This window comes from Vigna umbellata, chromosome 5 (genome assembly GCF_029865625.1).
Source record: "Vigna umbellata cultivar VRB3 chromosome 5, Vumbellata_1.0, whole genome shotgun sequence".
NCBI lineage: Eukaryota > Viridiplantae > Streptophyta > Magnoliopsida > Fabales > Fabaceae > Vigna > Vigna umbellata.
In genome coordinates this window covers 30,462,210-30,475,610 of record NC_142169.1, presented here as the reverse complement: position 1 = coordinate 30,475,610, position 13,401 = coordinate 30,462,210, and the positions used below count along the sequence as shown (strand labels likewise).

General features: G+C 31.8%; 1 protein-coding gene across 1 annotated transcript; it reads left to right on the top strand.

Moving 5' to 3' along the window:
* The first annotated feature begins 3,917 nt into the window (after positions 1–3,917).
* LOC124830332 (uncharacterized) lies at positions 3,918–6,651 on the top strand. The gene is made up of 2 exons (XM_088115050.1): positions 3,918–4,539; positions 5,798–6,651. Exons 1-2 carry the CDS (start codon positions 4,015–4,017, stop codon positions 6,323–6,325), a joined length of 1,053 nt encoding a protein of 350 aa, XP_087971176.1. The 5' UTR covers positions 3,918–4,014; the 3' UTR covers positions 6,326–6,651.
* Positions 6,652–13,401: the final 6,750 nt, after the last annotated feature.

Genomic DNA, 13,401 nt, shown 5'->3' with positions numbered 1-13,401 from the left:
TATCTGTCGTGCTATTTTATAGTTGTTCACATAACTGGGAAAAGGGAACATAGTTCTTTTAAGTTAGAAACTTGCAGACATTGAGTAGCAACCAACTTTGTACATTGTTAACCATGTCATACCAACTGGCTTCACCATTTTTGGTTAATGTCTACTAGATAATAGTGACATTTTGGTGGTATGGTTGCATCTCTTTGAGAGTTGTGTAGTAGTAAACTTAATTGATTTACATTTCTGCTCAAGTCGGGTTCTGCTTTTATGGATTTGTGTGTCTGCGTTTTTCTTAATTTTTTTGAGAAATAAACCATGCTAGTATGATAGAGAAATGAAATATTTGGTATTCAATTTCACAGTATGATTGAAAACAACTAGGACCCATATACCTTTATTGATAATGCGAATAGAACTCTACATCCATATAATCTGCTTCATTTCTGTTAAATATATACTAGTGCTATGTCGGGGAGAATTGGCTTGTCTGCTGACTATTGCATGCATCATTAAAACAAACTCTAATGAACGAAATTTCTTTTTAATTTAGGTTTGCAGGAAATGTTATAGGAGTGTTAAGAAGATAATTTTTATCAACTAATCATGTTATTGTAATCTTTATTTTTTCCAGTCTGGGTATATGTCAACCAGCAGTTACATTTTGATTGAGTGAAAATTTTGAGTTAACGGATGACAGAAATTGTAGGATATTTTTCTCTGTTGAGAATTTTTGCAACAAGATATTATGGTGCACTAGGTGGTAATATACTTAAGGAGCTTAGAAACCGAAAAAGAAAAAAAAAACCCACCTCATCTTAACATTGCAATTCATTTTTTCACTTAATCACTTGAATGGCCTTATTCAAAGGAGGGATGACCTCACAGTAAGTAGGATATACGACTTAAGGGCTTTCTTTCTGCACCTCCAACCACTTCCAAATTTTACTTTAATAATGCCCTTCCATATATATATGAGCGTATATATATATATGAGCGTGTGTGTTTATGCCCGTGTGTATGAAATGACATATTTAGTATGTAAAATATGGGGATGCAGAAAGAAAAATTGGAGGTGCATGAAGAAAACACCTTTCGTTTATGAATCTTAAGGACTACATAGGTTTGGACTTTGAATCTAGTAATCAAATCAATAATGAATTTGAGTGGCTTTTTTGTATGAAAGGATTGATGCTGATAATTTATGAAATTCACATGTTTGGCTACCTATATGCGGTACAAGTTATACATGTTGCACTGTATGCTCCAAACTTTTAACAAAATCACCCTAAAATTCTAATCTCCTAATAAAAACGTTGGGGAAATTATTGAGATTCCTTCATTGTAAATTTCACGATTTTATAAGAAAAAAAGGAGATATGAAATAATGGCAGTCAGTTGGCCATATCAGATAATGACATTTTTGTTTGTATGCCATTTTAAAATGATTCTGCGGTAATTATTCCACATCTTCCATCCTATTTTTTAGTTAGGCGATTTAAAAATATATTTTGGATTAATTTAGAAATGTAATTTAGATTGTATAGTTTTAATGATCTAAACGATTTATGCATTACATAATTTGATACAATTAATATAGAGTCATTTTTTTTTTCTCTTAAAACCTTAACTTGATATAATTAATATCCTCGCAACTTTATCGCACAAAAAACATTGATTTGATTAAATAAACTGTATAAGTAGATAAATATATAATAAACACAAATTTATCAACAAAAAAAAGTATTCAAGAAGTCAATTATACCTTAAAAAAAGAACTAATGCAAATATATTCTATCTGTAAATGTTTTAAAAAGTAAGGAAATTGAAAAGATTGAATATAATAAAAGGAAGTTAAAATGAAACTAATAAAAATAAAATTTGAAAAACTGTCCCACACTATAAAATATCGTAGTTTAAATATAATTCTAAATTTAAAAGACATTATTGCCAAGGGAATAAATAAATCCGAGCTCATTGAAAAAAATAATAAAATGTGGGAAGACACGACAAAATTAAATGTGTGTGGGCCACATGACATAAAAAGTCAGCCATTCTACAGACTAAAACTACCCTCTTGGTTTCTAGTACTAACATATTTAATTGTTATAGTCAGAAGAAGAAAAGTCGATTTGAATACCAAATATGTAATACTTTTGGATAAAAATATAAGACACTATTTATAGTATTTTTGTTAATAAAAAAAATGAATTCACAATTTCTCCCAATTTGTTCTTTCAATTGTTAATGGTTTGTCACTTTTTCTTTCAATTTTTAAAATGAACACATTAAATTTTCTTACAAGAAATTTAAGTACACAATCATATAAAATTTTGAACTAACAAGTACAATATAGAAAAAAAAAATACAAATTTTCCCCGGAAGAAACTTATCTGAATTTTTGGGATATGCTTATAGATGTTGAAGTCGTTATCGCATTAGATTTCCAGCTAATATATGAAAGGTTTAATAGCCAATTTAGTCCTCACTTTGGTTGAAAAATCTCAATTTAGTCCCTCGTTATAAAAGTGTTTTGAATTAGTCCTAACTTTTAAAATAGTGGGTCAGATTGGTCCTTTCTGTTAAATATAAGTTAACAAAATTAATGGATGATGATGTGACACAACTTAAAGCTAACGAGGGACCAATCTAACACATCAGCTTTAAGCTGTGTCACATCATCATCCATTAATTTCGTTAACTTATATAACGAAAGGGACGAATCTGACCCACTATTTTAAAAGTTAGGACTAATGTAAAACACTTTTATAACGAGAGACTAAATTGAGATTTTTCAACCAAAGTGGGGACTAAATTGGCTATTAAACCTATATGAAATGAATGCGCATTTGTCTGGTGTTAGTGCGAATTGCATAATCCAAAGTATGAAGTGAAGTTTGGAACTGTCCCACCATTTTTTTCTTCATTCTTTTTTCAGCCTTAGCTTCTCCATTTTGCATTTATAAAATTCTGAGCAATAAGTTCATATCCATATTACATTAGTGCGTGAGTTGAAGACACTTAAAATCTTTGCCAAAAAAAGAAGAACCAAAAGAAAGCAAAGAAAATGAAAATGGCACCGAACCACCAGAAATGGAATTATGAAAATGGTAGAGGATGTGGACACGTCAACAACATTGCATTGCATTGTAGCCATTGCCTCCCTTAAAAGCTCCTTCTTCTCCAGAACATTACTAAATACACCTCCCCACCACACTCTTACTTCTAATCCCACGCGCCTACTCTATTATATTTTTCTTTTTCTATTTTAATATTATAAAGTAATTATTAAGAATTTAGTGTGCTTTGGTTTCCATTTTTCGTTTCTCTGTTCCATACGCGTACCATTTGCAATTTGCATCACTGTTGTTAGAAAAGATGCACAGCACGTGACAAGCACATCATGAGAAGAGTGTGAGGAACGTGGATTTCCTCATACCATGGTACTTCCTCCAATCAAAAGAAAACGAAGGCATGGAATAACTGATATAAAGCTGTTAACCTGCGACGATTCCACTGAGTCAAAACCTTTTGAAGAACCAGCGACTGAACCATATCACTTTTTCCAACCATCCAACACTCGTTTTATTTACTTTTCCTTCTGAATTTTAAAATTTAAGATATATTTATACTTGTTTTTTCTTTCATCCATTCAAATATATTTATGGATTTTTCAATTTATTGACGATCTTTTAAAAACCTAATCATATATAATAAAATTGTCTCTTTTCTTACAACCTTATTGCTGCGGAGTAGTATTTACTGATTGTGTTTATTATTAATCTAAATAGTGAAGTTTAAATAATAGCTATTATATTTAGAATTTTTTATTGATAGGGTTGGGTGGATGGTGTGTGACAGACACGCACTTGTCATGCGTGTATTTAGAAGGTGAAGGTGGTGTTCCTTTTTAAGAAAGAGTGGGAGTTTGTTTGCATACATTACATTTACATACATTGTCCCATTCAACAGCTTCTGTTTTTTTGTGTGTATCTGAGAGAGAGTGTGTGTGATCTGAGGAAGAAGATGGGTCGTTTGGCGACATTATCGGAAGAACCCATAAACGAACAAGAGAAGAGAAGCAGGTCGTGCAAGAAATGGCGGAACTGGAACTGGATAAAGACGCACTTCTTCCACAAGAAACCTGACCTCAAGATCTTACTCAGCGTCCTCGCTTGCCCTCTTTTCCCTGTCCCTCCCCACTCCAAACCCCACGCCCCCCTCAACCAGCTCTCCTCCTCCGCTCAGTATATCATCCAACACTTCACCGCCGCCACCGGCTGCCGCAACCTCCCCACCACCGTCACAAATGTCTTCGCCACCGGTAAGGTCGAAATGTGGGTCGTCGACGACGTCGGCAACACTGGTGTCTCCGAGAGAGGCTGCTTTGTCATATGGCAAATGCTCCCCGACAAGTGGCAGATTGAGCTCGTCGCAGCAACTCAGAAGGTTGTCGCCGGTAGTGATGGCACCGTCGCTTGGCGCCACACCCCCTGGATTGGCGCACACGCCGCCAAAGGCGGCGTCCGTCCCCTTCGTCGCGCCGTTCAGGCAAGTTCAATCGTTAATTTTTTTAAGATTACTCGTCTTCGAGTTCTATAATTTATTTTCTGTGTATTATCAAAATGAACCTGAGAAGGATAGTCTCTTAAAAATTGAAAAAAAAAAAAAATACAATTTTAACAGTTAAAACACTACACTTAAAGGACTAAAGATAATTTTAATATATCATCGTAGTCTCTCATATATAATATTTAAAAATTAAACTCATTTAAAGAGTTAAAATTAAATTCATCTTAAATGGCTAAAAATGTAATTAAATCAAAATTTAAATAGGGGTCACGCAAAAAGTAAAAGTAAAATTGGCAAGATCATAAACTTTAGTAATCAGAATTTTTTAATAGTTTGTCCATGATCTGTTGTATTAATAAATTATAATCAGTGGCGTGTCCTTGGTTTGTTTGTCTATTTATATGTTGACGATGTTGTTACTAGGTAGCAGTGCTATTTTGTTTCGGGGTAAGTAAGATTTGTTGATATTTAATTCCTATAGTGTTGTTGGTCGTGTTTATCGGATCCGAGTCTCAATCTAGAGAGAGAATTTTAAATTACGGTGGCTCTTGATCGAGCCTTGGCTATGAAAAATAAGAGGTATGAATGTTTAAGCCAATTTAGAAATGAACAATGGAGGGGCATGAGAGAAGGGTTAGTAGTGAAACGAAATATCTGATGTAACTGATGTGCACCACTCCTAATTAAATTAACGTTTTTTGAATTTCCCTTTTGAAATTCATCAATGCTGGTTGCTGGGGGTTTTGGTTCCTTTTAATTAATATTCGAATAATTTTTCCACACATTGTTTTCCTACAAAATTCCCTTCATTTGTTGGATCTAACCACATTCTGCTGTTTCCTTTTCTTATTTATGGAGGGGCCTATGATGATGACCACGTGTGACTGTTTTGGCATGACTTACTTAACTCAAGATTCTCTTATAAAAAAAGGAAACTCTTCAAATTATAGTGTAACACTGCATTGCAAAGATGTGATTTAGATAAGTTCCAAATTAATTCTGTGATGATCAATTCTGTCAAAGTGTAAACCAGAGTTTGGAATTTAGTGGTACGGTCAAATTAGAAAGAAAAAAAAGTACTTTGTAGGGAAAAAGGTGAGTTTGGGTCTACCATGAAGAACTGGGTGATGTATAGATGGTGATTTGACTTGATCGGCATCTTAAGGTGGTAGTGATGTGAGTGAGTGGCTGTGTGAGTGCCACACCTTTAAACCACAATTTAGTTGTACTCTTGCAGGGACTGGACCCATTGGCAGTGTCTGCTGTATTCTGTGCGGCGCAATACATGGGAGAAAAAGAAATCTCAGGCATGGATTGTTTCGTGCTAAAGCTTTCGGCAGATCAGAAGGACCTGGTTGACCGGAGCGACAACACTGCTGAGATGATAAAGCACGTTGCATTTGGTTACTTCAGCCAGAAAAATGGACTACTGGTGCACCTAGAGGACTCTTACCTCACCAGGATTCAATCCCCTGGGACGCACCCCACCTATTGGGAGACCACTATGTCAACAAAAATTGATGATTACCGAATGGTGGATGGCGTGATGATTGCACATGCTGGCCATTCAACCGTGATCATCACAAGGTTCGGGGACAATCTAAAGACTGGCCCTGCCATCACTCGGTTGGAAGAGTCGTGGACCATTGATGATGTTGCATTCAACGTCCAAGGTCTGTCGATGGACTGCTTCATACCCCCCAAAGAACTCAACAAAGACTACCCTCAAGAACATCTAGATTGGAGATCACCCTTGCATACATGATCCATCGTCCCACCAAATCTTACTTATAATGCTAACTAACTGTTACTCAACGTATAAAGTATATGTAGATTGCTTTGTAATTGTGTATTACTGATTTTCGTCATATATAACAGATTTGGACTGGTAATTGTGTCTCTCTGCCATGTGATTCGGGGCATCCTTGGTGTCTGTCGGGTATTATTTGTCCGTAGAATGTTGCTTTTTTTCGGTTCCTTGTATTGAAATAGGCTGGATTTGTGCCCGGTTTGTTGGGTACCTTTTGGCTGCTTTAGACTGATGTAAAGAACTGTAAAACTCACGTTCTTATGCCAGTTGATTGTCTCATATGTTAGTCACCTTTTTCTTTGTCACAATTTCATGCGAAACGTGTTATGTCACTGGCTAAAGTTTCAAAGGTTAGTATAAAAGTTTGGTTTAAAGCCTTTATTGTCCTATTTACGTGGTTTTTTCCAGTTTGATCCTCGACTTATTAGAATCTCCAATTGAGTTCTTAAAAGTACTAATTTGAGTCAATTGAGCTCCTGCCGTTAAATTTAGTTAACGGGGTTAAGTTTTTGTACAGATGGGAGGTTGATGTGTAATTTTTTGAAATGTGGCATGCTGATGTCAAAGTAATGTGCTTGTGAACCTCTCTAATTGTTTTTTCCAATTTTTCATATAGTCACTAGAGTTCATCACGCTCCATCACCTCCTTCGTAGTACCAACGATGCTCGTCCCCCCACCACCAATGCAAACCCTCACGCCACCGATTGGGCCTGGGTCACTACCCTGAAGCCATTGACGCAAACAGAAGAAACCCTCGTCGTCAGTCGTGCTAGGGTCGCTGTCATCCGCGAACAGCCCTTGTCGTGACCAGGTCTGCAGCCGTCAGCCACCGCACCAGAGAATGAAAGAGGCTTGTCCATGACAGAACGAAGAAAGCGACGCTGCTCCATCGTAAGCGACGAACGCAAGCAAGCCGCCAGCCCACCTAAATTGCAAAACAGAGTCGCGACTTTACACATCTCGTCGTTGTCGAACCAGATTGAGGGAAGAGGAAGAAGGACGAAGACCAAAGACCGCCACTGAAGGAATAAACCAGAAGCTCCGTCCTTCGTCGATGACGAACCAAGTCGAAGAAGTCGAACCAGAAACACAGAAAGCCCCAAATCTCTTTGCACCAGAAACCCGCGACTTCGCTCATCTTCCAAATTTAATCCCAAATTGAATCCCAATACTTTAAATCCCAAATTTCTCTCAGATTTTTAATCCTAAATTGAATCCCAAATTCAATTTTATTGAACCCTAAATCCCTTTTCAGAAATCCATATTTTTTCTCAACTTAAAAAAGAGCCTAGTCATGTTTTCTCGGTGCCAACCACAATTTTGAGCACGAGTGGCTTGTAATCAGCAGATTTGTAGTTTTTGACATTGTGATATAAGCGGGAGTTACTGTGAGCAGCACTCGTGGTTCTTTGGAGAAGATGAAGATTTGGGCACGAAGAGACCATTTAGATTAGAATTGATTTTTTTTTTTAAGTTCAGAAAAAATATGTTTTTGGCCTCTCTAAAAACTTTAGTTTAGTCTTGCAATTTTTTTTTTTCAGAAATTCATATTATTATAATTTTACAAGTTGTCAAATTCCACGTCTCACCATGCCACGTGTTCAAAAATTGACACATCACTCTCCCATTTGTGCAAAAACTTAACCCCGTTAATTGACTCAAATTAGCACTTTTAAGAAATCCATCAGGAATTCTAATAAGTCGGGGATCAAACTGGAAAAAACCTAGATGGACAACTAAAAAGTTTAAACCTAAAAGTTTAAAAGTTTTTATGTCAGTCTGGTTGAGTTTTGTTTGGTTAGAAATAAGAACATGATAAAGGTTTAAATTAGTTTTTTTTTTATTTTGGTTTAATTTGGTCTTTTAATTTTATAAATATGTAAATTTAATTTTTTTAACCAAATTTTATTTATATATTTAATATATTTCTGTTTTAATATTAAAAAAAAATATGTTTAAAATGTTAAATAAATTTAATAATATTTGATTAAAAAATTAAATTCTTAAAAAATTAAATTCTTAAAAAATTAAATAGAATCAAAATTTGAAAAAGAATGAATTTCAATTTTCACTTAATATAATTTAGAAATCAATATATATTTAATCTTATATATATATTTGAAATTTAAATATTTTAAATTTTGACGATTTAAATTAAAACACATCAAATCATAAATCATTCAAATATCATCATAAAATATTGTTTTGTACGTAAAAAACATTTAACATATGCAAATTATAATAATTATATCTATTCAATTTTAAATTTTGAAATCAAAATATAATAAAATAAAAAATAATTTTAACATAAGAATTACAAATATATTAAAGTTATATATTAAACAATTTTTTTTAGAGAGCAATTGGATTTAAACCTACCATCTTAATAACACTACTACATATTGAAAATGTTGAGATCGTGATCAATCATTCGGTTGATCAAATTCAGTTCTGCAAAGTGACGTTTTAAGTGCGTTTTAAAGCGATTTTAGTTTTGAAATTTGGCTTTATTGAAACATGTAGTCAAGATGTTAGAAGGAGAAAATTGATTTCATTGAAACGTACATTTTAGTTAAAATGTATTTTTAATTAAACACATGATTATTTATGAAATGTCAGATGATACCACAACACTACTGATATGACAAATATAAAACGAAAACATCATATTAACATATCCTAAATGTATCTTTGTGTTACAATTACGATCGATGGTCCTATCTTACATCAAGTCAAGCCAATGTTTTTATAAATTGTATAAAAGGATATAAAATAATATTCAGCTATAACGTTTGAATTTAAATTATTTAAAACTAAAATTTAACGGATCAATCTATTTAGATAAATATTAATATTATTCTTTTGCTAGATTTTTTTTCAAAATATAAAAATTGCATATTCATTCATCTTTATTAATATTGAAGATGTTTAATTTATGTAAACAAAGGTCAAAATTTTAGTTTATTGAAAGATAAATTTGCATTATATATTATTATTATAAAATATACTTTTAACTTCTTACTATAAAGGCCGATTGAAGCTTAAAAATAAGTTTATATTACATATGAACAATGTACACTTAACCTTATAAAGTGTAAACTATCTATTTTTTCACTGTCCCCATACTTGTAGTGGTAATAGTTATAATTTTCATAATTTATAACTATTTTTCAAAGAATTTTTACGATTGACTTATTGGTTGACCAATTAGTCTTTGAATTTGTTAAAAGAGGAGCCACGGTATTTAGAAAAAGCAAAAGTCAAACACGAATATCGATCCACAGAACATAAAAGCAGTTTTTATTTTATTTTTATGCAACAGTGAAAAAGTTAATACAGCAAGGTTAATTCACAAATTCCTATACAATACATGGATAATTTAGATTTTTTTTTTCATACATGTGAAAAAGTGGGAAGAAGGTATCAAGGTTCTAAAAAAGTTTTCTCAAATATTATATGTTAAATTGAACGATACAATACAAACCAATTATTCATAAATAGATATACATAGATACAACCCAATAAAGTGATGCAAACTAACTTCGGGCCATGAAGTCAACAATGGGCATACATGGATACTGGTAGTGGGCTTCCTCCTACACCCCCATTGTTTTCTTCGTGCACCTTCAAAGTTTCAAAACGACAAAATCCGGTTAATTGTGAGGGGTGGAGCACCGGATTATAAACTCTGGTCATATGAACTGCGCAGCTACTAATGCTGGTAAATGGCTACTGTTAGCTCTTTGACCAACATACAAAATAATACAAATAGTAAAATGGAAATATGAGGACTGTCTTTTTAAGAAACTTTATGTAATACTAAATAATCGCATAATCAATAACTAGACTAAATAATAATTTTATAATTTGAAGTTATGTGTAAGAAAGTAAATTGATATAATATAAAGTAAAGGTAAACTTTGGAAGTTAAGCATTAGATGATAGAAAATATTAGCAACATGGAATGGTATTGTTGGAGTTAGATTTTATTCCTTCACTCATGCATATAAACATATAACTTCTCTTCATTAAAATGCTAAAATCAATCCATAAGTTTACCCAAACCACGATCTCTTAATAAAATGAGTCTCGGTTTCTTTATTTAAAATCAATTCCTAATAAACAAACTCATTCTGTGAATTAGAGTTTAAGACAACTAATGAATCAAACTTCATTTCTATATACAAGCTTCATAGTATCTTGTTTTAGTTATAACTTTCAAAATATATTTTCCAACACCTAATAAACAGAGTATCAATTGAGTGGTCAAACCAAGCAAAAATACAATAATACTAACATTTAATGGACAAGGCATATATATATAATTTAGGGAACCAATGTTACAATATGATTTTTGTATATACACTTCACAATCACTAGAAATTGTTAATCTTTTGATCTTGTAGATCTTCTTAATGTTGTTTTACTATCTTGATGAGAAACTTGTTGTTCAATTGGTTTCTCAACAACTTGATCTATCTCCAACAATTTGTGAACACACGAATAACTAGCTTCTTAACATGCTATTGAACTAAAGAAGCATGAATGACTATCAATCTATCATTTTATTAAGAGGATTGAACTTCATTACGATTATTCTCAATTAAATCACTTCCCTTAATCAAGTCATTTATAAGAGACTTTATATTTCTTGATTCCACGATTATAGTGTTATGAGATGGATAATAAAAAATTACAACATTTTACACTTTTTAACATATCTAATGAAATGTTAACTAAAAGTCTTAGGTTCTAGTGTCTTCTTTTATAGATTATAAAATGTCACTTCAGACGAGCATCCATAAATGCGTATATGTTGTAAGTTGGGTTTCCAACCTTTGAGTAACACAGAAAGTGTTCTTAAAACATCTTGGTTAAAACTCAGTTCACTATATACACAATTTAAGTATTTCAATCCACAATAATTTAGGAAGTTTTGCATGACTCCTCATGTTTCTCACCATATCTCTTAAAATACGATTTCTTCTTTCTACCACAAGATTATGATCTAGAGAACCATACATAGTGTATTGACAACAATCCCATGTTCTTGATTTTATTTTTTGCAAATGGATCAGGTTCATGTGCACTGATAATGTATCTACCATGATACTCTTCACGTATATCCAATCTCTTGATCTTAAGTTGCTTTTGGGACTACAACTCTACTTCGGCCTTAAAAACTTTAAAGACATATAAGTTTTCATCCTTGGAATGAAATAAGTAAATATACAAATATTGTGAATAATCATATATAAATGTGATGAAATATCTCGAATTACTTACATCCATGAATATATGTATGAATTATTTCTAATAGATTTGAATCCCCTAAGCACTTTTTTTTTCTAGGGTGGGTAGTTTCCTTATCCTTAATACAATCCATATCAGTTTCAAAATTAAAAAAATATAAAGTGCTAAGTAATCAATTATTTATTAATTGTTTGATTCTTTTAATGGAGACATGTCTTAATCTCTTCTGTCATAACAGAAAAATACTCATTTATAATACATCTTTTTAACCCAATAGAAACATATATTGAACAATAAACAACGTAATTTGTAATTTAATATAGATAAACATTATCACAAAATTCACCAAAACCAACAACTTTTAATTTATTCAGTTAAGTAGAACCATATTCCATTAAATTAAAAGAAATGAAAATCGCAAAATAAAAATTGAGTTATAAAAAAAACCTTTTCTAAACACAAAATAAAGCCACTCTTTAAATAGACTCTTCACCCCTGTCGTACTAACTTGAGTGATTTTATAAAAAGAAAAAAGAAAAAAAATGCCAATTGGTGTGCATAATATTATTGTTGAGGAAATTTCCAATATTTGATTAGATTTTGAGTGGCCTAACAGAAGGAGGAAACAAAGTTTGAATGCATTTATTGCATCCTATCTGTCATCCAATATGAACTAACTAACCCTTTTACTTGGAGCCTCTCAATTAGTTATCCATCACAATCGACAATCTCATATTCTCTCTATTTTTTCCTATCACCAAAACTTTAGGAAATTTATAATTAAAGCTACTAAATTATAACAAAAATATAAATTGGATATTAGTTAATTAATATTTAAAATAAAATTAAATTGTAGATCTATTGTTGAACCCATAAAAATGATATAAAATTTTGCATGTGGGAAATTTTACATCATACGTAATATTAAAAGACCCACACAAATATAATACAAAATTTTAAAATAAGATGTCACACTCTCAATATTAAAAGAACTTGAGTTTGAAAAGATTAATATATATATTTTTATCAATGTTAGTCATTCATTAAATAAATCATAATCATAACGATAGTACAAGTTCTATCCTCTTCACATATATTAAGAAATAAATAATTTAGTCACCTTGTTTTATTAAAATATTTTACCCTCTCTTGCAGTAATAATGAACACATTAAGTTATTGTTCCACTTAATTAATTTGTAACTTATGATACACGCGTGATTATTAAGCAATATTTTTCTAGTTTATGACTGATGATAAAATAGCGTAGATTAATGTAAATATTTATTTAAGATGATATTTAAATAAAATTATAATAATCAATTAAAAAATTAAGAAAAAAAAAACTCAAACAAATGAGCGAAATTTCAAAATAAAAAATCCCATGGCATAAATTTCTCACCTATAGGTGGACTATCTTAATTTATGGCTCATCGGTTGTCCATCACAATGACCTCTAATAGAAGGTATGATTGCATTTTTTTGAGGATTTCTTTTAACATAATCATGTGTTGTTCCGAAATTTCATTTGTAATTGTGTTTTATTATTGTGTCTATCAAGGTTGTTTCGTTTCTAAGAAAGAATAGAAAAAGCAAAAATCAGTTTGGTTTCAAATGCTGAGTCATGTTCAACTGTTTTATCAAGAAAAACGAATTTGCAGATACACCCCAATCTCAATCTCATACTAGGACTCAAATATAATTTACTGAAATGATGTTAACATGCATGAAATAAACAAATCTTAGCTGTTCATTATTTTGTTAATATATCATCTAACG

Coding starts and splice junctions, on each gene's coding strand:
- LOC124830332 (XM_088115050.1), top strand. CDS start 4,015: ATGGGTCGTTTGGCGACATTATCGGAAGAACCCATAAACGAACAAGAG. Junction 4,540..5,797: donor CCCTTCGTCGCGCCGTTCAG/GCAAGTTCAATC, acceptor GTACTCTTGCAG/GGACTGGACCCATTGGCAGT.